Here is a 25,683-nt window from a genome sequence, read left to right on the forward strand (position 1 = left end):
TTTTTTCGCATTCTTTGAAATCTGGCGGACCTTGTTTTAATTTTTACAGACATGTAGAGCTAGATTACATATATAGATCACATTGGTTTCCTAGGACTGAAGCGGAGTAACAATGTCTATCGTAGGAGATGGAATAGAGTTAGCGGGAAAAAAGGAAATAATAAATGAAGCTAAAAGATCACAAATAATTTTATCAGAGCAGGCGGAAAGACAGGGCAAAGAGGGAATAGGTAACTCTTGAAAGACATCAGCACAACACTAAAAGAACCTGCATAAAGCAACATCGCTATCCGTTTTCCTTTCTTTGCTCATTCATAAACCACGTACGTGTAATCATCAATGTGTTTGGTCCAGGAGGAAGCCCCTGAAATCTGTACACCAGAGTGTTTGTGTAGCTATTAGCATCTGCCAAGTGGGAGGAGTACCAGCCATTTCACTGAGAGGTTCACGATCCCCGCCTCCCCTACTTGTCCTTAGATCGCCTTGCTCAAGAGCTGGCTCAGATTTAATGATGTAAAAACGCTGGCTTAGCGGGAAGGCGGTAGTTGTCCGTTTTCTGGATAGAATCACGCGTGGGGTGTTTATTGCTTTGGGGGAAGGGAACACACGCGGGTGACCCACTGCGTAATGTGGGTGCGGGAGGCGATGCAATGCAGCTGTCACCCCGGCCCCCCTCCCCGCGGGCTCCCTAATGTTCTGAAGCTGGCTCGGAGCGAATGATGTAAAAACGAGGACTTAGGTGTCTGCGCGGATCGCCTGAGACGAGCTCGCGACAGAGGCCCACCGAGCGCGCGGCGGCCAACCCTGGAAGCAGGAGCCGGCGGCGACACTTTGACCTTGGCCCTGGCCTACGTCACGCCTGTCAGCTACACCCCGGCACGCGCCCGCCCGCCTCGCGCTCGCAGCTCGGCCCAGCTTGGCCTCGGCTCCTTACTTCCGGCCTGTGCGCTCCGCCCCCCATACCCCCGCCCCCCGCCCCCAGGACCCCGCCTCTTCTGCCACGGTTACCGCTGCTGTGCTCATTGCTGGATTGCTGGTCGGCGTGGTTTCGACCCTGCTGGGATCGCCTCTGTCCAGTAGCCGGGACCCATCCGCGGCCAACGCTGCCGGGACTCTGTCCGAGTGCTCTGCCCGCGTTCTTGCTCCTGACGCCCAGTCTCCTTCTCCTCATTCGGCCGACCCTAAGCCTCGGCTTCGCCGCTGCCCTCGCTCCCGCTGCCCGGCGAAGGAGACCAGCATGGAGGAAGAGTGCAGAGTCCTGTCCATCCAGAGTCACGTCGTCCGAGGCTATGTGGGCAACCGAGCGGCCACTTTTCCCCTGCAAGTAAGGCGTGGGTGGAAGGGCGCGGGGGCTGGGGGAGAGTCTGCGTGGGGATGGGGAGAGGGGCTGGGGCTCCCTCGCCTGAAAGCCGCGGGGACGTGCGGGGAGAATTCCGAGGTGTTTGGAGGTTTGGGAGACGCTGGTGGGCGAGTCTGGAGACGCGGCCAGGATCCCACGACCCTCTCTCGGGGTGCGTGGGAGAGCAGCCCCCGGCCCCCCCACCCTCCTCCTCTTTTCTTGCGAGTTTATGTAACTAACTCTTTTGTCTAGGTTCCACCGTCAGGATTGTTAATTATCTGTTAAGTGGTCTGGCTTTGGAGGGGAGGTTGAGGCAGGGCGAGGCTTGACACTTAGAAGACTCATTCATATATGTGTGTGTGTGTGTGTGTGTGTTTGTATGCATATGTAAATATACATATATACACGTAGGGTTATGTATCTATATATACACATGTATTTTATATATACACATGTCTACATTATAAACACACATCATATATGTATATGTATAAGAGTCCGGGGCAGGGCAAGGCTTGACACTTGGAAGACTCATTCATGCATATATACACATGCACACAGAGTTGTATATTTGTATATACACGTATATTTTACATATACACACATGTCTGTCTACATTGTAAATACACATCGTGTATGTATATGTATGGGAGGTTGGGGCAGGACAAGGCAAGGTTGACACTTAGACTCATTTTATAGATATTTTTATATATACATACATGTCTATCTACACCAATTTATGCACCAACCCATATCACCCATACCTTACACATCATATATGTATATGTATAGGAGGTTGGGGCAGGGCAAGGCAAGGTTGACCCTTAGACTCATTTTATATATATATATATATATATATATATATATATATGTGTGTGTGTGTGTGTGTGTGTGTGTGTGTGTGTGTGTGTATATATATATATGTATATATATTTTATATATACCTACATGTCTATCTACACAAATTTACACACCAATCAAAAGACATCACCTATAAATTATAAGCACACATCACATATATACATATACACACACACATATATACACACACACATACATAAGAGGCTGGAGCAAGGCAAGGCTTGACATGAGACTCGTTTTATATATGTTTATATATACAAATATATGTACATCTACATTATAAATACATAGGGGGTTGGGGCAGGGCAAGGCTTGTCACTCAGGAGACTAATTTTATATATTTATATATACAATGTACGTCTACACTAAATATACATCAGATATGCCTCTACATGTATGTGTGTGTATATATATATATATATACACACTCACACATATACATACTTATAAATGTGTGCGTATATTCATATGTGTAGATGTATCGGAGGTTGGGGCAAGGCAAAGCTAGTATCTTCTCTGTCCTTAGTTATCCGGCAGCACTTCGTTCTTAAGCAGAAACTTTGTTGTTGTTAAGTCACTGTTCAGTTGTCTGTCTCTTTATGACCCCGTTTGGGGTTTTCTTCCCAAAGATAGTGGAGCAGTTTGCCATTTCCTTCTCCAGCTCATTGGACAGATGAGGAAACTGAGGCAAACAGGGTTAAGTGACTTGTCCAGAGTCACACAGCTAGTACGTGTCTGAGGCCAGATGTGAACTCAGGTCTTCCTGATTGCAAGCCCAGTCCTCTATCCACTGCACCACCTAGTTGCCCCAAGCAGACACTTAGAAGACCCCTATTATATGTATACACACACACACAAACATAAACATATACATACATATCTAGGAGGCTGGGGCAGGCCAAGACTAGTAGCATCTTCCCTATCTTTAGTTTTCAAGGAGCACTCATCAAAACAGATTAAGTAAGGATTGGGAAGGTAGTATCTGTGAGGGGGGGGAAAAAAAAGCTGGTCATTGCACAAGCAATGTAAATTATACATTGTAATACATGTATATAATGCCTGTGTATATGAACCCTTTATGGGAGCATGCTTGCAGACCAGAGTTGTACAGAAAAGGATAATAAGATGTTTGGGAAATAGGATGTTAGAACTGTTTTTTTGGCTTTTTTATTTTGTTGGGAGAGCAGTAGTAGTACTATAGTAAAAATAGTCTGCTTAGCAACTTATTATAAGCACTTTTTTTTGGTGGGGGGGGACAAGGTAGAATTGAAGTATTTTTTAAATAAAAAACCGCTAGGTTTTGATTGAATTAAGACACGTTTCTTGTCTTTTTTTTTTTTTTTTGAGGCAATCAGGGTTAAGTGACTTGCCCAGGGTCACACAGCTAGTAAGTGTCTAAAGTTGTATTTGAACTCAGGTCCTGACTCCAGAGACAGTTCTCTATCCACTGCACCACCTGGCTGCCCCAAGTTGGGACATGTTTCCAAGGTTCCTACAGAGTGAAAACTTTCATAAATAGAGATTGTTACCTATTCTTCTTACCTTTGTGAGAAGGTTCCTTTTCTTAAATTAGTAGTCATCATTTGCCTTAGGTATTTAGAGTCTAAACAGTTTTTTGTTAGATGGAGGTTTTCTTTACTGATTTTATAGTAGATCAAATGTTTTCCTCCTTAGGTGAAATACAAAAAAGGCTTATTTGTTAAAAAAAATACAAATTAAAACAAAACAAAAAAGTGCCCTGGATTGGTTTGACTTTTCCATAGGATAAATCAGAAAGAAATTTGGTATAAACACCTACTTCTTTAAGATTCGGTTTTTGTTTTCTGTTTTTTCACAAAGAAAGGAAAGAAGGCAACATAAAGTCAGGTATAGATAGAGGATGAGATAATGCAGATAGCTTGAACATTGGTTGTTAATTTACCCCAGTGGCTTATGCAAAAAAAAAAAAATCTAAGATTTTATTAATGATTTCCCTGTATAGATTAAAGAATAGACTGAATGAAGGGCACAGTTTATTCCTTTTGGTTTCATCCAAAAGGAAATGCATGCATTGTTTTTAACCTTTGTAATAGAAGACCAGAGGACAGTTCTAGAGTTGTATTTGGTTTGTTTTCATGAATTTCATTTTAGGTACATTGCACAGATGGTGTCAAAGTCAACATATTGAATCCATATATTTCCAGGGATCTTAATTTAGATTCTGTTACTGATTTCAAAATATTTTCTTTCTTTTATCTTTATAACTTGTGGGTTTGCTAATTGTTTTTTCAATTTTTTAGTATTCTTTTAAATTGCTAGGGCATATCTTAGAGGTTGTGAGAGCACTCCATAACCATGGATAGCAAAAGGTTTATATTCAGGAGGTATTTGAAAACCATATTTTTCATCATGATGATTACAGCAGGAGAAAAAAAAAAAGGGGGGGTATATCATTAAGGCAGAATTCATGACTTCAAAGATAACCATGAATATGCCTGAATGGTGCAGAATTGCAGGATGTAAGGAATTCTCTAAGTAGAAGGCAGAGGAGTTAAAGAATTTATTGAAACTCAAAAGTAGCAGACCCGTGGACCAGTGTCCCCAATTCGACATCCTGGCAAGAACCTTCCAAAACCAGTATGCCCATTGCACGATAGTTACCAGGAGGCCACAGAAAAACATTATGGCAGCAAGCCAAGCCATACTGGTGCTTCCTGCCCCCCCATGCCAGGGCCCTCCAGCAAGAAGACCACCCACTGGCCTCAAGCCCCTGCTTAGCACTCTCTGGTCTTGGCCGCTTCCTCCGCAATCTCCAAGCTGTGTTCCAGCTAGCTTACTGCTTCCTCTCTCCTTCAGCTCTTAACTGCTCTCTCCAACTGCCTCTCCAGCTGCCTCTTAGCTCTGCTCCAACCATTAAGCAAGCTCCTTCCACCACAGGCTTCATGTCATCACATGGACCAGAACTCAGGCACCTATCATTGGCTTCAGTCCTAGCCACTCCCACCAGGACCCTGAGAGCCCCGCCCCCTAAGCCCACTCAAATGGGCGGGAAAGATCTTCCCATTCACTGATTACCTTTACAGGGGAGTAAAAGAGATGCTGGGGCTTAGTGGTGTGGTCTGTGCAGGATAAGGGCCAGAATCAGAGATAAATCAGCTGAATTTGGCATAATTTACCAGTGAAAAGTTATTTCAGTAGCCTCTTTTGCACCCCCTCCTCGTCAATCCTTCATATACTGTCAGAATAACCTTCCTTGCACTTAAGTCTGGTCCTGTCACTCCTCTGCTCAGATATCTTCAGTAATTTCCTCTTGCCTACCAAGTTGAGTATCATTCACCAGGCATTGAAGGCCCTTCACAATTCCACTTTAATGATTCTATGTGTATAGTGGGAACTTAATAAATGTTTAATTGCATAATTTTAATGACCAGGCTTATTCTTGAAGATGAGAAAATGTACCTTTCTCCCTGTTTGGCAGAGGTAGGATGGGGAGAGGTTCTTATAGATGTGGAATATTGAGTATGGTATCAGATTCAAATATTAGGGTACTTTTGCTGAATTGCTATTTTTTTCTCTCCTTTATTCTTTGTTACAAGAGAGGATTCAGCAGGGGTGGATATATTTGGAGATTTTGTTGTCATTTTTCATTTCTGTATAACTCTCTGTGACCCCATTTGGGGTTTTCTTGGCAGAGATACTGAAGTGGTTTGACATTTCCTTTTCCAGCTTTGACAGATGAAGAAACTGAGGCAAACAGGGTTACGTGACTTGCCCAGGGTCACGTAGCTAATAAATGTCTGAGGCTGGATTTGAACTGAGAACTTCCTGACTCGTGGCCTGACCATCTATCTTCTGTACCACCTAGTGGCTCAAAGGCAAATTTTTCATTTGTAGTAACTAATCTTGTGTTTTTCCTCATTCCGTCAATAGCCCCCATTATAGGTGTTATATTTTTTTGTTAGCAAGCAATATTTTAACTGGGAATTCTGGCACCTGGGGCAGATTTAGTTAGGGAGGGGAACAGGAGGGAGAAAGAGATCCTAGGACACCCTAAGTCAGTATATACCCCAGTATATATTGTCAGTGATGCCATATGTCATGGATCCCCAAGTCAGATAGTGCAGAGGCTGAGTGCAATTGTGCCATTGTGGTGGTAGGAGAAAGTACCTTGGGAAGAGGATGGTGTGGGTCTTGGGCAGCACATTTTCTTCCCTCAGGGTGTTAAAATCAGGTGAGCGGAGGGAGACTGTAGTTGTTCCAAGGTGGTCCTCTGTGTTTCATGGTCCTCCACTGGCCCTGTGCCATCTGCTGTAGGAAAAAAGCATTAACTCCATGTGACAAAGCCCTGGGATAAAAGCCTAGTGGTCATGTTAGTAACTGTATCAAACATAGAGTACTGATAAAAAGGTTTGGTGAATTAGGCTGAAATTACTTGAATACCTGACTATTGAACCAGATTGAAATGTAATTGGGACACGTTTAATAAAGTACAGTACAACCTAGATCATGTTAATTTGTCGTTTTCTAAGTTAATGTGCAGCTAGCAGGGGGATAACATGAAAATAACTATATACAAACAAGATATATGCTGGATAAACTGGAGATAACTTCTGAGGGAAGGCACTAAGATTAAGAAGAGCCAGGAAGTCTTTGCCTAGAGCATGAGATCTTATTCCAGGCATGGGGGACATTCAGTGAAAATGCTCAGCATTGGGAGAAAAGAGTATTTTGTTCAAAGAAGAGTATGTTGAAGGAAGGAAAGTATAAGGAGGCTGGAAAAGTAGTAGAGGCCAGGTTAAAAAGGCCTTGAAGAATTAAAAAGAGGATATTATATTTGATCATGGAAGTAATAGGGAGCAATTAGAATTAATTGAATGGGGGAGCAGGGTTGACACAGTCAGACTTGTATTTTAGGAAAATCTGACAGCTGTTCAGAAGATGGCCCACTGGAGTGGGGAAAGATTAGTGTCTGGAAGACCAGCTAGCAGGCTTTTGTAGTTATCATTTTCCATCACTTGCTCTGTTTGGTTTCTGCTAATTTCCCCAGGGTAATCTCATCACCTCAAACCTCATGGTCATGAAAATAACTCAGTTTTGATAGTCTGAAGGGCTCAGGATCAAGCAGTAAACTTTTCGAAAAGCTCAGGGTTCAGAACTTTCCAGCTGTCCATCAGTTCTTTTGGATTTGGACTCAGGAATGTCGTGCCCCCCTGTAACTCCTGGGTGGAGTACCTCCTGATGGTCTCCCTTCCCCCACTTTCCAACTTCCTTTTTGTATTTTGTCTTCCCTCCTCAGATTGTAAGCTCCTTGGGGGCAAGGGCTATTTTTAAAAAAAAATTATCTCTTCTGTCACTTAGCACAGTGCATGGCACATAGTAGGTACTTAATGTCTGTTGACTAGGACTATGAGGTGATGAATACAGGAGGTTAATGGCAACATCTGAGAGTCGTTCAAAGGTAGGAATGATAGGACTTGGCAAACTGATTGGGGGAGTGGAGGATAATACCCAGATCACAAGCCTGGTGACTGAGAGGAATGAGACTGGAGGTCAGCACAGAGGTAAGGGCTGGACAAATAGATCTGAAAATCATCTGTATAAAGATGTTAATTGAATCCATTTGACCTGAGGAGATGACTAAGAAAAATAATAAAATAATAGAGGGAAAAGAGAAGAGGGCCCAGGATAGAGCCTTGGGGAACACCCAGTTCCTAAGTGGGCTTGACCTGAACAAAGATCCAGCAAAGGAGACAGAGAGTAGGCCAACAGGTAGGAGAACCAGGAGAGAACAGTGCTATGAAAACAGAGAGAAGAGAGTATCAAACAGAGACTGCATCAAGATCAAGAAGGATGAAAATTGTGCAACCAAGATTGGAAGGAAAGCAGAAATCTGGGAAGCGGTTTTTTATAGCAATTATCTCTGATAAAGTCCTCATTTCTCAACTGTATAGAGAACTGAGTCAATTTTATAAGAATACAAATCATTCCCCAACTGATAAATGGTCAAAGGATATGAACAGGCAGCTTTCAGATAAAGAAATCAAAGCTATCTATAGTCATATCAAAAATGCTTTAAATCACTATTGATGAGAGAAATGCAAGTTAAAACAACTCTGAGGTACCACCTCACACTTATCAGATTGACAGAAAAGAAAAATGATAAATATTGGAGAGGTGGGAAAATTGGGACACTAATGCATACATTGGTGGAGTTATAAATGAAGCCAACCATTCTGGAGAGCAATTTGGAACTATGCCCAAAGGGCAATCAAACTGTGCATACCCCTTGATTAGCAATACCACTACTAGATCTGCATCCCAAAAAGATCATAAAAAAGGAAAAAGGACTACACATGTAGGGTTAATGGAATATAAGATCTTCCCCATCCATTAATAGGCCTAACTGACCATGTGTCCCTTTTTTTCCTTGGAACAGGGGCCATCTTCCCAGGTCTAAAGATACATGGGTATTTCAATCACAGATGTCTTGCTGCTTTGAGCTCTGGCCCAGTTCACAGCTATGATACATCCTGAATCATATAGAGCCCATGGGGGAGGAACTTGCTTAAGGGAAACTTGCTCATGGGAGGCTTGCTTGCAGGAAGGCTTTCACACTTTTTGGTACTAAGCTAATTAGGCACTGAGTCAGGAGGGTTATGATGCCTCCTGGCTCTGAGCTTATTAGCTGAATGTGTTTATATATTCTGAGGTGAGATTTTGCTTTTGGGCATGGGAAGAATGTTTGCCTGAAGTCTTTGTGATTTGGCCAGATGAGAGTCTGAGTAGCTGTTGTTAAGAGGTGTCCCATCCCCCCCCACCCAATGCTTTGTGAACCCAGATGCTGGTGCTCTCTGGTCTGGTGACTATGTATCTATTACTTTGTTTAGACAGTTGGAGCCCTGTCTATTGGATTCTTTCTTGGATACTCACTTCTTTCTAATTAAAGTAAGATTGTTGACCCCTTTGAACCTGTCTTTCCTTTAGAAAAACAGATCAAAGAATCTGCTAACAGGCCATCCTGGGTGTGCCAGAGTGCTTGCTGTTAAAACATACAAAAATATTTATAGCAGCTCTTTTTTGGTAGCAAAGAATTGGAAATTGAGGGGACACATATCAATTGCTGAATGGCTGAACAAGTTGTGATATATGAATGTGATGGAATATTATTGTGCTATAAGAGATGATGAGCAGGTAGATTTAAGAAAAACTTGGAAAGACTTACACAAACTGATGCAAAGTGAAATGAGCAGAACAAGGAAAACATTGTACACAGTAACAGCAACGTTATTTGATAATCAGCTATGATTGACTTAGCTCTTCTCAGCAATACAATGATCCAATTCATTTCCAAAAGATTCACGTTGGACAATTCTATCCATATCCAGAGAAAGAACTGAATGCAGATTGAGGCATACTATTTTCACTTTTTGTGTGTTTTTTTTCTTTGTTCTACTAATATGGAAATATGTCTTACACAATTGCACATATATAACCTATATCAACTTGTTTACTCTCTAAGGGGGGGGAGGGAGGAGAAGACAGAGAAAATTTGGAACTCAAAATTTTATAAAAAATGAATGTTAAAAATTGTCTTTACATGCAATTGGGAAAAAATATTCAATTTTAAAAGAGGATGAAAATTGAGAAGAAAATTGAGAAGACCATCAGATTTGTCAATAAAGAGATCATTGATAGCTTTGGTGAAAGCAGTTTCAATTGAATGATCAGAAGCTAGACTGCAGAGAGTTAAGAAGAGAATGAGAGGAAAGCTAGTGGAAGCACCAATTGTCTTCTCAAGGTGTTTAACCAGGAAAGAGAGAAGAGATAAAGGATGATAATTAGAGGTGATGGATGTATCCAGTAAGAATGAGGGAGATAGGCTTGTTTTAGGTATTAGGGAAGCAGGCAATAGACAAGGAGAGATTGAAGATTAGTGAGTGAACAACAATGATACAGGAGAAATCTGGAGATCATGGGATGGAATAGGATCACTTGTACATATAGAAAGGGGTTTGCCTTAGCAAGAAGGACCACTTCTTCATGTTAGGTGGGTAAAGGAGGAAGTAGTAAAGACCTCCATGATCTGATGCTGAGTGAGAGGAGCAGAACTAGGATAACATTATACACAACCACAGACATATTGATTCTGTAATGACTAACTTTGATAGACTTGCCTCTCCTCAGCAATACAAGGCTCACAGACAGCTCCAAAGGACTCATGATGGAAAAATCTAGCTACATCCAGAGAAAGAACTGTGGAATTTGATTGCAGATTGAGGCAAACTATTTGCTCTTTTTTCTCGTTTTTTTTTTCCTCTTTTTTTTGGTTTTGTTTCTTCTCTCATGATTCATTCCATTGGTCATAAATCTTCTTTGCAACTTGACTATTGTGTAAACAAGTTTAATGAGAAGGTTTATGTAGAATCTATATCGGACTGCATGCCATATTTGGGGAAGGGGGGAGGGGAGGGAAGGGAAGAAAATTTGAACTCAAGAACATGTGAAACTAGGTGTTGTAAACTAAAAATAAAAAATCTAATTTAAAAAAAAGGAGGAAATAGTAGCAGAAGGCATCTGAGTAATGTGAAATGGGGAAGAAGGGAAAAAAGGCAAATAGTCTCAGTTTTTTCAGTGAAATATAAGGCAGAGTTCTCAGCTGAGAGGGTAGGAGAGGAAGAGCTACAGCGGGAAAGTCCAGGGATAATGGACCTGGGAGAGAGGGTTCAGAGAGGCCTGGCTTTGGCTTGTTTTCTCTTCCAAAGTTATTTAGTTGTGTCACAGTTCATCTTAGGTGCAAGTGACCCCTCCCCTCTCCCCCTACAGCAATAGAAACAAAGGGACTCCTTTCAGAAATGCTGCCTGGACAGGGCTTCTGAGAGCACTCAGTTTCTAATAGTGAAGGGATCAGCCAGGCTGAGGCTGGACAGAACTAGAAGTGTGTGCTGTGGAGTGGGGGGAAGGCCTTGCAGACAGGGCCAAGAAGATCCAGAAGCGGGAAAGAGGCTAGTGGTTACAGAGTTTTAGAGTTTTGCAGCCACAGTCTACAGCCGCATTCCCTTGGGCTGCTACATAGTGTCAAGAGAAGGTCTCTGGGAAATCCCACTACTTCAGCATTCTCATGGCTTTGGTTCCTCTAGTGGCTTAGCTGGGGACAGGGGTTTGGCAGGGAGGGGAACAGGAAATTTTATGAACCCGTAGTGGTTCACAGAGTGCTGCTGGATCCTGAGTCCTACTGCCCATGGAGACCCCCAATAGTTCCTAAGGGGCTGGGTGTCATAGACTTGAGTTGAACGGACTTCTTCCAGCTTGGATTCCCGTTTGGTCAGTGCTATAAATAGATAACCGTTAGGGAGCTCATCTGAGAAGCTGAAAGGAAGAGAGGAGTCTGTGGTCAGAACTGCCCACTCCTGAATATTGTCATAGCCTGTTGCCATCTGCCAGTTGCCAGAGCCTTTGAGATGGGGGATCTAGGCAAGGAGTGATCCTCTGATCTGGTTTTGGGGACCTGCTTCCTGTTTAGAAAAAGTCGTCAGAATGAGAATGAGAATAGAAAATGAGAAACTGGAAAATTTGGCTTCCACAATCCCTTGATAGGAAGGGTATTGATTTGATCACTGGGATGGCTCCAGGGCACAATCTGGGAAGAAGATATATGACTCTTCCTTCAAGTGGCCTTTATCTGTGCTGCTGTCATGCTTGGGAGCCCAGATTTGTAGGGAAAGCTCCCATTTGCTCCAGGGCAGCTCTTATTGATGAGGGAAAAGTCACTATTTAGCCTGGTTGTGCTACCCTGTCCCTTTTCAGGATACAGAAGTCATCTACAGTGAGGCTGTGTCCCTGTCTGGAAGGCTCTTCCTTCTCTGTGATTTCAGAGAACTTCTTAGAGGTGATGTGCTTCAAAAAAATTCAGCAGCAGAAGAAAATCTCCTCTCCTTTGCTGAGTTGATTTACCACATCCAAAGAGAAACCGGTTGTAGACCACAGTCGAATAGAGGATCTTAGTAGTCTTCAGGGTTGTACACGTTAGCCCATCTGTCCACAAGGAAAGGTATAAGAGGGAGATGAAGAGAGGTGTCTGATCTCAGCCTGAAATACAGTGGACCAACAACCTGCTGTCATTCTCACTGTTGACAGTATGAAGCAGCAATATAAGGTGGTTCTGCTTTTGTTGCACCAGGTCCCAGTTCTGGCACTTACTCCAGTCACTGTTCAGAGAGCCAGATACTTAAAGGTGCATCAACATAATCCTTTTTCCAGTTAAAAATAAGCCTTTCAGCTGGGTAATCCTGATCCTTATACTTAAACTCCTTGAAAAACTCACAGCCTGGATATGGGTTGGAGAGAAGTATAAAGTCAGCATATCACTGAGCCTGGTCCACCTTCTCAGAAGAAGTTACATTTAGGCCAAACTTAACCTTTTTCGTTCTTTACTATCAGGTCATAGATTGATCTGACCGATCAATTCTGAAGTAATTTTATGTCGTATCCTCTAACCTTATCAAAAAGTTGATTGTCAGTACTTTAAAGTATATAGCCATCCTCTGTAATATCCTCTGAATCTGCTCAAGCATCTTCTGAGCCCCCTGAGAAGTTGTACCCAGTGCTCCCATACAATTCCCCCCATCCAGCCAGGGTTGCTGATCTACCAATATGCTTGCCTTGTAGAGGATGTATGGTCAGACGAAGGTCCCTCAGCCCCAGGCTGGTCTGTTCACCTGCATGGTGCTTTTGAATGTGTCTTTCTGCTTCTCAGAGTTCTCATACTCCAAGAACACAGTGTGCTAGGGATAGTGACTACAAATTTTCCATTCACATCCTTGGATGTGATTTAACCTTGGCGTTACCTATAGCGTTGCAGCCATCCTTGGTTGGGTTCTGGGTCTGGGAGAACTCCAGCAGCTACCCCAGCTGTGGCTCCTGCATTAGGGAATGCAAGGTAGAGGGAAAGATGGAATAATAAAAATTATGATCAGATAAAGCAGTTTCAAAGTTTGTGAGCATAGAATTGGAACACTTGTGGCGATGACAAGATAGCTGAATTAGTGTGAAGGAACAGGTCATGAGGAAATGAGTAAGTTGAAGAACTGGAAAGTTAGGTGTTTGGGGGAGTATCAATATGGATATTGAAGTTCCCTTGTATGAGGGCAAGTGCTCATAGCAGTTTGGGTGGGAGAGAGAGTGTTAGATTGTTAGCCAGGTGCTGAACTCTTTGAGGGAAGAATAAAAGTGTGCCTGATGGACAAGAGTTACCAGAATCTTGATTGGGTGATGAATAAGGATTAAATGATCCTCAGAGGAGGAGAGATTGCTGAGTGATGGTGGTACTGGGAGAGCCTGGAAGTAGTGATGGGGAGCAGAGCATATTGATACTCTCCCCAGCTTGACCAGTGAATTGGGAATATGAATGAAGCATGGCAAGGAAGCTTGGTTTAGTATTGAGCCAAGCCTCTTTGGGTGCAAAAAGATGAAGGGAGCAGGAAAGGAAAGGGGTTAAAATGAAAGCTAGTTTGTTATCTCTTGAGCAGGCTGGCTAGAAAGAACAGTGGAAGGAGTGGATAGATTTAGAGTGGTTGGAGGTTGGGTTGAGAAGGATGAGAATGGGAGTGATGGCATGGTTGGTAGTGAATGGAGAATGGGATTTGAACAGTGGTAAGGAGGGGTGGATCAGAATCACAGGGCAAGATGGGCTGTTGACAGTTGGTCATTGAGGAAGATATGAAATTACAGATACATTACTACTCCATCTCTGTAGAGGAAGCTTCCCCACCAGAAGTCATCTATCCTAAAAATTGCTCAACTGCATGGTTCAGGCACCCTTGTAAACCTTTCAGAGCCTGGAGGAGAGGGAGCCATACCTCCTTTCCTGCTCACTCTCCTGTCCTAAATAACCTAATAAATTTCTTTCTAAACCTGTTTCAGATTTGGGGGTCTTGTGAATAATGCTGTACTTCTTGATAGTGCCTTTAAGCATAGCATAATTTCCATCCTTATTTCTTATCATGTCTGTATTTATTGTAGGGTTATCTGAAATCATAACTGCTACCCAGAATAGGCAGTTTTCTAAGGAAGAAAAACCAAACTATCAATAGCCCTTTGAAAAAAAATCTTGTGGGGGCAGAGCCAAGATGTCAGAGTAAAGACAGGGAGCTCACCTAAGCTCTCCCAAATTCCCCTCCAAACAATTTTAAAGTAACACCTCAAAACAAATTCTGGAGTGGCAGAACCAACATCAGGTCAGGGTGAAACAATTTTCCAGCCTAATACAACTTAGAAGGTCAGCAGGAAAGGTCTGTCTCATCAGGGTGAGAGCAGAGTGCAGTGCAGTGCAGGCTTGGTCCCTGGCAAACCAGCAGCAGGTCTTAGCGACAGTGGCTTCCAGAACTCTAAGCCACAGACAATAAGAGGATCAGATATCTGGTCAGGAGATTACAGGGGACTCTTTGCTGGCACTGCGTGCAAGACTCTATTACATTGTGTATAGGGAGTTCTGAGTCAGTCCCAGGACAAGGAGGAACACTAGCACACTAGCCCTTGCGGCTAGAAGGGTCCAGGGGCCCTGGTCACAGATCCAGGGTGTAAAAGAATGATTGTGGCTGGTGACACACCACAGCATAGGCCAGAAGAGCAGTGATCATGATGAGGTCAGGGAACCATGTGTTTTTAGGGTGCTCTAGACCCCAAAATACCAACATTCTAGGTCCTGCTTGAATGAATACAACTCAAGCCTTCTCACAGCCAAAGAGAAAAACAAAGTTTATTACAGATTCGCCATAATGGGTAGTCTTAAGAAATCTCACTGTTTGTAACACTTGTTTTCACAAGAGGGCCAGATGCAATCGGAGGTAGATTGAATCTGAGTACCTTCAAGGAGGCAAGATGGAGCTTCTATACAGAAAGACTGTGGGAGGCATCTAGGGTGGTCCTGGGGTGATGGGAGGAGGAGTCTAAGGAGGAGTTTGATGGAATAACAGACTATGTAGGGCTAGGCTAGTTTAAGGGTAACAGATTTAGGCATAGGTACTTTGATAGGATCAAGGGTGAGAAGTAGCCAAACAATGGAGGGCTAGGCTAGGTTAAGAGTAACCTAGAGATTAGGGCTTAGCCATAATGAAAGGATGAAAGGCTTATGGCCTCAGGCAAAAGCCTCAAGTGGGAAGATTCAAAGAAAATTCTAGGGGGCTCCCAGATACTGTACCCCATCAACCATACCTCTCGTTGGATCATACTACCTTGGAAGCTCCAAAACCCTATAGACCTCCAGAGTTAGCCTTGAAAGCTGCAAAAAAGGCCCAAAGCTTCAGATAGTGCCTCCTCCACATTAGGAGCCCCACTTTAATATAAAGGAAAAAGTAAAGAATTAGGCCGGAAAAATGAGGAAACATCAGAAAAAGATCCTGACTATAGAAAACTTGAAAAACTAGTGACTTTCAAGATCAAGACACAAACTCAGAAGACAAAATAGCTACATGTGCAGAGCCTCAAAGAAAAATGTGGCTGGTTGCAGCACCTCCTCCCCACCCTAAAATAAAGGGAATGCTTCAACCATACTCTGATCGGAATTGGTTCAAAGAGGGAATAATATACACACTTAGTTGGGAAGAAATCTATCTTACCTTACAGAGAAGTAGGAGGGATGGTCCAGGACCAGATAGACTCACAAGTGAATTCTACCAAACATTTAAGGAACAGTTAATTCCAATACAAACTATTTGGGAAAATAGGCAAAGGAGTCCTACCGTATTCCTTTTACAACACAAATATGGTGCTGATACCTAAACCAGGAAGAGCAAAAACAGAGAAAGAAAATTATAGACCAGTTTCCCTAATAAATATTAATGCAAAAATATTAAACAAAATACTGGAAAGGAGATTACAGCAATATATCACAAAGATCATACATGATGACCAGGTGGGATTTATACCAGGAATGCAGGACTGGTTCAATATTAGGAAAACTATCATCATAATTGACCATATCAGTAACAAAACCAACAAAATCATATGATTATCTTATTAGATGCAGAAAAAGCTTATTGACAAAATACAATACTTATTCCTATTAAAAACACTAGAAAGCATAGAGTAAATGGAGCTTTCCTTAAAATGATAAGTATTATCTATCTAAAACATTATCTGTAACAGTGATAAGCTAGAAACCTTTCCAGCAAAATCAGGGGTGAAGCAAGGGTGCCCATTATCACCACTATTATTCAATATTGTTCTAAAACTGCTAGTTATAGTAGTAAGATAAAAAAAAATTGAAGAAATTAGAATAGGCAATGAGGAGACAAAATTATTAGTCTTTGCAGATGATATGGTATAGTTAGAGAATCCTAGAGAATCAACTAAAAAAAATAGCTGAAATAATTAACAATTTTCACAAAGTTGCAGGACATAAAATAAACCCAAATAAATCATTAGCATTTCTATATACTACTAACAAAGTCCAGTAGCAAGAGTCAGAAAGAGAAGTTCCACTTAAAATGACTTTAGACAGTGTGAGTAAACTGAAATGAGTCTACCTGCCAAGACAAACCCAAGAATGATATGAAAACAATTACAAAACACTTGATACAAAGTGAGATCTAAACAGTTGGAGAAATATTAATTGCTAATAGGTAGATTGAGCCAATATAATAAAAATTTTACCTAAATTGATTTACTTATTCAGTGCCAGATTGTAATCAAACTACCAAAAAATTATTTTATAGAGCTAGGAAAAAATAACAAAATTCAGATGATATTAAAGGAAAATGACAAATGTTTGAGGGATTGTCTGAAAAAGGATACATTAATGCACTGTTTTTGGAGCTTGAATTGTTCATTAATACCCTATAGTGGAAAAGTGACAATTAAAGCATCTCTAAGGTTTCACATCACACAGATGAAATTGGCAAAGATGACAAAAATGGATAATGACAAATGTTAGAGGTTCAATGGGAAAAGAGGCATATTAATGTATTGTTGAAGCTGTAAATTATTCTGGTCATTGCAAAAAGCAGTTTTGAACTATATAAATATACATGTTTATTATATATGTCTAGGATGACTTGTTATAAACTGATGCAGAATGAAGTGAGGAGAAGCAAGAAAAAAGAATTTATATAAGAGCAAAATTTTAAAGAACTTTGACAGATTTAAGTATGGTGATCAATGTAATGATTGGACCGAATTCCAAAGAAATCACAGTGAAGTAAGCATGCTACCCAACCTCCTGACAGAGAGGTGACTGACATAGAGTGTAATTTGAGATGTATATTTTTGGACCTGGCCAATTCAGGAATTTGTTTTGCTTGCGTCTACATACTCAAAACAGGGTTTCATTTTCATTTTCTTTTTTCACCAGTGGGTAGGGAGGTAGAAGGGAGAGTATATATATATCTATATTTTTCAATTGAAAGAAAATTAATTTGGAAGGGTAAGTTGGGACCAGGTTATGAAAGCTTTAAAAACTAAACAGAGGACACTTGTTTGATCTTGAAAGCGATAATATACACTGAAATTTACTGAATAGAGATTGTAGAGAGTCCAATCTACTCTTAAGGAAATTGCTTTGGCAGCAGTGTGTAGGATGGACTAGAGTGGTGAGAGAGTTGATACCGGCAGGCCAATTAATTGAAACCCCAGTAGCTTGAGTAGCTATTTCGTTATTACTCTTGGTTAGAGGTTATGAGAAACTGAACTAGGACCATAGTTATCTTTATGAGAGGTGGGAAGGGGTCAGATGCAGGAAATATAGAGGTAGAAATTTGGCAGCTGATTGGTTATTTGGTATGAGGGACAGTGAGAAATACAGGATAATGTGAATGCTATAAACCTTGGAGCCTCGAAATGTCATGGTTCCTTTGGTATAGAGAAATTTGGAATAAGAGGGGTAGTGGGTGAAATGAGTTCATTTTGGAAATATTGAGTTTGAAGTGTTTCTTGGAGGTTCAGTTTCAGATGTCTGATAGGTAAGGCAATTAATGATGCAGCAGGACTAAAGCACAGAGACTAGGTCTAGATAAATGGATTTGTGAGTCATCTGCATAGAGATGGAAGCTAATGAATTGACTAAAAGAGTGTGTAGTGGGAAAAGAGAAAAAAGCCTAGGCCAGAAACTTGGGGAACACTCAGTTATGGTTGATGATATGGGTTGGAAAGGGGGCAGTCAAACAAGCAGAAAGAGAACTGGAAGAGAGTAGTGTCACAAAATCCTTAGACGGCATCCAGGAGGAGAAGGTGGTCAGCAGTATCAAGTACAACAGATAGGTTCAAAAGAATGAGGACTGAGCAAAGACCATCAAATTTGTTAGGTAAGAGATTGTACCTTTGGGGAAGCAGTGTCTATTGAGTGATGAGGTCAGAAGCCAGACTAGGTAGGCCAAAGATTGTATTAAGAGAAGAAGCAGACGCAATGAATGTAGGGAGTTTTTAAAGGAATTTTATTGAGAAAGGAAGGAGAGATCTTGAACAATTGCTTGAATAGATGGATAAGTTGGGAGAGACTTAGCCATGTTGAAAGGACAAGTAGATAGGGAGAGGTAGAAGATGGGGGTGAGGGAGGAGAGAGAGGGAGAGGGAGAGGCCTTGAAGACAAAATGCACAAAAATAATTTAAGATTGTAGGTCTTATAGAAGAACATAGCTAGGAATTTAATATAAAAATATAAGGTCAGGAGCCATTCCCCAGTGGATAAGTGGTCAAAAGGATATGAACAAACAGTTCTCCAAATGATGTACAACTGTAAAACCACTCAAATTACTAATAGTAGTAGAAATACAGATCAAAACAACTCAGATTTAACTTCATACCCAGGAAATTGGGAATAGCTCATGGTAGAGGAGTTGTAGAAAGATGGGAATGTCAATACAAAGTAGATTCTAATCAGCTGGGAAATGGCTAAACAAAGGGTCATACCTGGATACAATGGAATATCGTTGTGCCATAAGAAATGAAAAATAGGTGGGATTTGAACTGCATGGAGAAAGCCAACCCAAGAAAGCAACATACATGACTATATCAATGTAAATGGAAAGGACAATAAAACGAAGCCAAACACTGTAATTATAATGACCAGTCTTGACCCCCTTGGAAACAGTTGAGAAAATGTGCCTCTCTCCCTTCATTGTAGAGGGGAGATACTTTTGATCTTCCCTGTTGCCCACAAACATGCTTCTGTTTCCTCTAGCCTCCAAAACCCCTCACTTGTTCCCTCTTTCCCTACTAGTTATTATTCCAGCTAGGTGGCACAAGTAGGTCTGGAGTCAGGAAGATTCAAGTTTAAATCCAACCTCAGACATTAACTGTGTGATCCTGGGTAAGTCACTTAACCTCTGTCTGACCTAGTTTCTTCACCTGTAACAGCTCTGACCTTCCAGGATTGTTAGAAGTGCTTAGCGCAGTGACTAGCATATAGAAGCACTATATAAGTGTTAGCTGTTGATGAGTGCTCCCTTTTATGGTTAAACTCCTTGAGAAGGTCCTCTCCAGTGGATACCTCTACTTCCTCTCACTCTCTTATCTTTCTGCAGCCTGGCTTCTGTCCTTATCATTCAACTGAAACTATTCAATTTAGCGTTACTAACGATCTCTTAATTGTCGAATCTCATGGCCTTTTTTCAGTCCTCGTATTTCTTGTTCTCTCTGCAGCTTTTGATAGTGTCATTCACCCTTTTTTTGATCCTCTCTTCTCTACAGATGTCCATGACATTGCTCTGTCCTGATTCTCCTACTTGTCTGATTGCTTCTTCTCAGACTCCACAGCTGGATCTTCATCCCAGTCATGCTCACTAACCATGACTGTCCCACAGTGCTCTGTGCTGGGCCCTCTTCTCTTCTCCCTAGACTATACTTCGTATTTTGCTTGGCAAATTCATCAGTTCCCATGGATTCAATTATCACATCTATGCAGATGGTTCTCACATCTACTTCTCCAGCCCCAACTTGTCTGCTGATCTCTCATGCCTGAAATTGAACTCATTATCTCTCACTCCAAATTTCATTCTTCTGAACTTCCTTACTCAGAGGCATTACCCTCTGCCCAGCCACTCTGGGTCAAAACCCAGGCGTCATCTCCTTATTGTCTCTCCACACAATCGATCTGTTGCCAAGTCCTGCCTGTCATTTCTAGCTTTGTAACAAGTCTCTTTTTTGCCCCTTCTTTCTTTTGACACTGCTACCACTGTGGTCCAGGCCCTCATCCTCTCACACTTATTCTGTTGCAGTGCCTGGTCAATCTCTTTGTCTTGTCTGTCTTCCACTCAGACATCAGATTGATCTTCCTGAAGTGAAGGTCCGACCGTATCATACTGACCCTATTCGGTAAACTTCAGTATCTCCCTGTCACCTTTAAGGTCAAATCTAAAATCCTCTGGCTTTCCAAGCCTTTCCTAACCTGGTTCCCTCCTCGAACCTTTCCAGTCTCCTTATACCTTACTTCTCCTGATGTTCTCTATGATCCAGTGACCTCTTTGTTATTCCTAGCACAAGACATTCTGTTTACAGGTTCAGGGCATTTTCACTCCCTGGCTAGGATTTTTTTCCCTCCTCACTTTTGCCTGCTGACCTTCCCTGGCTTCCTTCAAGTCCCAGATAAAATCTGACCTCCTGTTAGAAGCTTTCCCTAGTCTCCCTTTAATTCTAGTAGCTTACATTTATCGATTATCTCCAATTTATTCGGTGTATGTGTTTGTACATAATTGTTTGGATGTTTCCCCATTTAGACTGTGAGGTCCTTGACAGCAAGGAGTTTTTTGTTTTTGTATCTTGAGCACTTAGCACAGTCCCTGGTTATAATAGATGCATCATAAATGCTTATTGACTGTCAGACAAGGTGAATATATTGGTTTTACTGAATTACTTTTTCCTATTTTTTAATCTTTGTTACAAAGGATGGCATGCCAAGTAAGCAGGCCATGGAAATAAATGTAATAGAACAATAAAAAGCATGCACGAATATTTTTTAAAAGAAATATACTTTAAAAGCTGATATTTACATCTGCTCTAGTATTTCAAGAATCTGATTTTGTTTTCATGTATATTCCCCATACAAACTAGATCTCTTATTTACTGTAGCTGTACTGGTGGGGACAGTTATATGTAGTTGGTGACTGTTGACTTTTAGGGATTTTCTTGTTTGTAGAACTGAACCTCAGTTAGTTTTGGAAGAGACAAAGGACATGTGATTAAAACCTAAGAAATCCATCACTTTTATATCACAACTTATTCAGCCATTCCTCGATTGATGGGCATCATTTTACTTTCCAGTTTGTTTTTTCACCATCGCACAAAGAGCTACTATAAAATTTTTTGTACATAAAAGCCCTTCACAACTTGGGCCTAACCTACCTTTTCTAGGGAAAGGGATGATATACATCCCTTTCCGTTCTGTGCTCTACAGTCCGGCCAGACTGACTTTCTTGCTATTCCTCACACATGGACTTCCATTCTTGGTCTCTAGTGCCTTTATGTTGGTCATCTGTTCCTCATGCTGGAAATGTCCTAGGAACATAACTTTGGTAGCTGTGTGGAACATGAATTAAAAAGCTAAGAGGCAACAAGAGCTTGATAATTATCTGATTTAGTTTAATTTGAAAATTATCAATCTTATCTGAGGAGAGATGGCAATAAATATGAACAATATCATGAAGGTATGACTGATGAGATTGAATCATGCTGAGTCCACTCTATATTATCTAATCCCAGCTGGGCCTTTACTATAGCAAGGCCATTCTTTTATTCTTCCCTTATAGAATCTCTGAAGTACCAGGTTTGAGATCCCTCTGTGAATCATTTTCTGTGTTATCGCCTTTATAGATTTTATGCCATCCTCCCTCCCTTTCTTTCTGCTGTCTTATTCTTGGAAATATCTGTTGGTAAAGAAAATATCATCATACATCAGCTATATGCAATCCTAAAAGTTACCTGTATCCAAAACTGTCAAGTCACCTATCATTTTTCAAGCACAAAGTACATCCTGTGCTCTGTGGAGATACAAATTAAGGCCAAAACTCTGGCCCTACCCTCAAGAAGATCAGTCTCTTCCTTGAATGTCATGCTACCTCTTCTTTATCTTCTTTATCTCTGTGTCCTCTGCCCATTCAGAAGAATGGGTGCCAGCTGTCTCTAAGAACACATATCCCTTCTCTTGGGGGAGGGATGCTGCCCATGGAGACACAACACTCTCTTTGACAAGATGCTATGGGAAAGAAAGTTTTAGAACAAGATTTTGTCGAATAGGATAGAAAATCAGTTAGGGAAGAATAAAAAAAACTTCTTTGCTGCAGTAGGCCCCAGTTGCTATTAGAAAACATTAATTTGTAGTGGACCCAGTCAGCATGGCTGCATGACTTCCAGCTTAGTCCAATACTATGTGAAGAGAAGTGGAGGATGTAGGTAGTGGGAGTAATCTAGGGTTAGGGTTTGGTAAGGTCTGAGTGGCAGTAGATCAAGGGAACACAGGGGATTTGGTATAAAATTGAACTGGTTCCCTAAAAAAATCATGAGAGGGAGGAAAAAGAAGCCAGAGTAGCAGCCCAGTGACAATTTAGCATGAAGTCAGGAAGAACTGAGTTCAAATCTAGCCTTAGACATTTACTAGCTGTGTGAACCTGGGCAAGTCACTTAATCCATTTGCCTCAGTTTCTTCAACTGTAAAATGTGATAATAACAGCACCTATTTCCCAAAGTTGTTGTGAGGCTCAAATGAGACAGTAGGTGTAAAATACTGGCACATAGTAGGTGCTATATAAAATACTTATTCCCTTCCCTTCTAAATCTAGAAAATTTCCAGACTGGTATAAACTACTTATGGGCAGCTAGGTGGCACAGTAAATAGAGCACCAGGCCTAGAGTCAGAAAGCCCTGAGTTTAGATCCAGCCTCAGGCACTTACTAAGTATGAGACCTGGCAAGTCACTTAACCCTGTTTGCCTCAGTTTCCTCATCTGTAAAACGAGCTGGAGAAGGAAATGGCAAACCACTCTAGTATCTCTGCCAAGACGACCTCAAATGCAGTCAGAGAGAATCAGACACAACTGAAAAAAGACTTAACAAAATTTCCAAATGTATTACCACATCCCCCTATCCCGCTGAATCACCCCTACACTAACTATATTCTCTTCCTTTTCCCAGCTTGACCCCTTGATGAATTTTTATTCCTACAAATTTGAATCAATCCAAAATGAAAATTTAGAGAAACTTGCTACAAAGATTTTTCTTCCCAATTACCTCCTGTCCTTCTAATTTTAGCTTCTTGTGAAGAGTTTTGGGCAAAAATTTGAATTTTATATGATCAGAATTATACATTTTGTCCTCTTTGCTTCAGTTATTTGATCATCAACTCTTCCCCAGTATATAGATCTAAAAGGTAATTTTGTACCAGTTTGGAATTTATTTCGGTATATGGTGTGAGATGTTGGTATATATCTAATTTCTGCCAGAGGGGCTTTTCAGTTTTCCCAAAAGTTTTTGTTAAATAATGAGCTCGTGTCCCAGTAGCTGGAGTCTTTAGATTGAACAAGCATTAGGCTACTGTACTTGTTTGTAAGTTATGTACCTAATTTGTTCCTCTTAATTTCTTCGACAGTATGAGGGCATTTTGATGATTACTGATTTGTAGCATAATTTGAGATCTGGTATAACTAAACCTTCCCACTTTATTTTTTTTCATCATTTCCCTTAGAGATTCTTGACCTTTTTGTTCTTCTAGAAGAACTTTGTTTTTAGATTTTCTAGCTCTATAAAGTAATCCTTTGGTAGTTTGTTTAGTATAGCAATAACTTAAACAAAGTACTTTAGATAGTATTGTAATTTTTTATATCTCAGCCTACCCAAGAACAATGAATATTTCTACAATTATTTAGGTGGGTCTTATTAGTATAAAGGGTCTTGTAGTTGTGTTCCTATATTTCCTATGTTTGTCTTGACAAGTAGACTCCCAAGTATTTTATACATTCCGTAGTTATTTTAAATGGAATTTCCCTCCCTATCTTTTCCTTTTGGGTTTGGTTGTTTACATACAGGAATGCTAATGATTTATATAAATTCATTTTGTATTCAATTAATTTTTAAAGGTTCTTCATATATCATTTGTAAAAAGTCATAATTTTTTTTTGCTTATACTTATTCCTGAATTTCTTCTTCTTGATTTATGGTTATAGTGTGTATTTCTAGTACCATTCAAATAGTAGTAGTGAAGCTGACCATCCTTGCTTTACTCTAGATCTTATTGGAAAGACTTTGTAATTTTTTTGATATTTTAAAAAACATCCTTATTTTTATTCTCTGTCCACTCCTAAAATCATGAAACCCCTATGTTTTGGGATCAAAAGAAAAAGAAAAACTTTTCAGACAGCTTATAGCCTGTCTGGTTTGGTTAGTCATGGATTGATCCATAATGGCAGTAAACAAACTACAATGTAGGTGTGAAAATATTGTATCACAATGATATAGTAAAGCAAAGTTATGAGCAAGTGACATAAAAATGGAAGTAAGTAGGCACGTGAGGAGCAGTATGACAGTAATAGCATTCTATGTATACACCATCAGTAGAACTGAATCATTCTTAATTCTATAATTAGCATTAGTCAGTAATAGTCTTTCATATGTAAATTCAGCACAGGAATGCAATAGATTTAGTATAATGGAGAAAAATATCCATGGGAACTAGAAAAATTAATACAGAACAAAAATAAAAGGAAACCTAAAATAGAAACAAGATTTTTAAAAATTTGGCTACATGTAAAATTTCAGTGAAAAGGCAGCAAAGTCTTTAAATGGCTTATCAAAATTATGCAATTCAACAACCAATAATTTCTGCTAAAATAGCAGGAAAGTTGAACTAGAAACAATTTGCAGCTCAGCATCAAAGGAAAATTGAAATGATATTGAGGGAAACTAATATTATACTAGTATTAATAACTAATTATTAATTTGTAACCTACCCTTTTCCTTCTATTTCTGTTAAGACTCAACTACTGAAAAGGTTGGACAGTTTTAGAAGGGTGTTAACAGGAAATTTTCTCCTAGCCTGAAGACATCTACCAGGATATAATATTAGCCATTTTTGTTCTGTACTTTTCTGGTCTCAGGAGCAACATGACACCCCCATACCACTGCTAGAAATGGGAACTAATATGGCAGTCATTTTTTGTACTTTTCCATATTTTTTTCTCCATTTTCCAGTATTACTGTTAGAAGCATTAGATGTTTTATATTGTAGCAAATAAACCCCCTGAGAGGTCTCTCACTGTCCTGAGAGACAGTTTTCAGATAATCTCTTAGGTACGAACTGCATAGTTATTAATTAGGCTAGTTAATAACCAATAAATTGAAAGAATGAAATACTGCCATTTTTTGGTCACCTTTGCCAGTTTACTGGGTGTTAAGTGAAACCTTGGAGTTGATTTTATTTGTATTCCTCTTATTATTAGGGATTTATTGGGAACATTCTTTGGTATCCCTTGTTAATAGTTTGCAATTCTTTTTTTTTTCTCATTCTTTGGGGAATGGCTTTTGTTCTTT

The 25,683-nt window shown here is 40.5% G+C and overlaps 1 protein-coding gene and 1 pseudogene across 1 annotated transcript in view; one reads left to right on the forward strand and one right to left on the reverse strand.

Moving 5' to 3' along the window:
- The first annotated feature begins 1,014 nt into the window (after positions 1–1,014).
- PDXK (pyridoxal kinase) overlaps positions 1,015–25,683 on the forward strand; it is a 70,344-nt gene continuing 45,675 nt past the window's right edge. Inside the window, exon 1 of the mRNA XM_036745909.1 lies at positions 1,015–1,324. Within this exon, the coding sequence (XP_036601804.1) occupies positions 1,238–1,324 (87 nt within the window). The 5' untranslated portion in view covers positions 1,015–1,237. The remainder of the gene's footprint in view (positions 1,325–25,683) is intronic.
- Positions 11,696–12,789, reverse strand: LOC118838563 (annotated as a pseudogene).

Source organism: Trichosurus vulpecula, chromosome 2 (assembly GCF_011100635.1).
Source record: "Trichosurus vulpecula isolate mTriVul1 chromosome 2, mTriVul1.pri, whole genome shotgun sequence".
NCBI lineage: Eukaryota > Metazoa > Chordata > Mammalia > Diprotodontia > Phalangeridae > Trichosurus > Trichosurus vulpecula.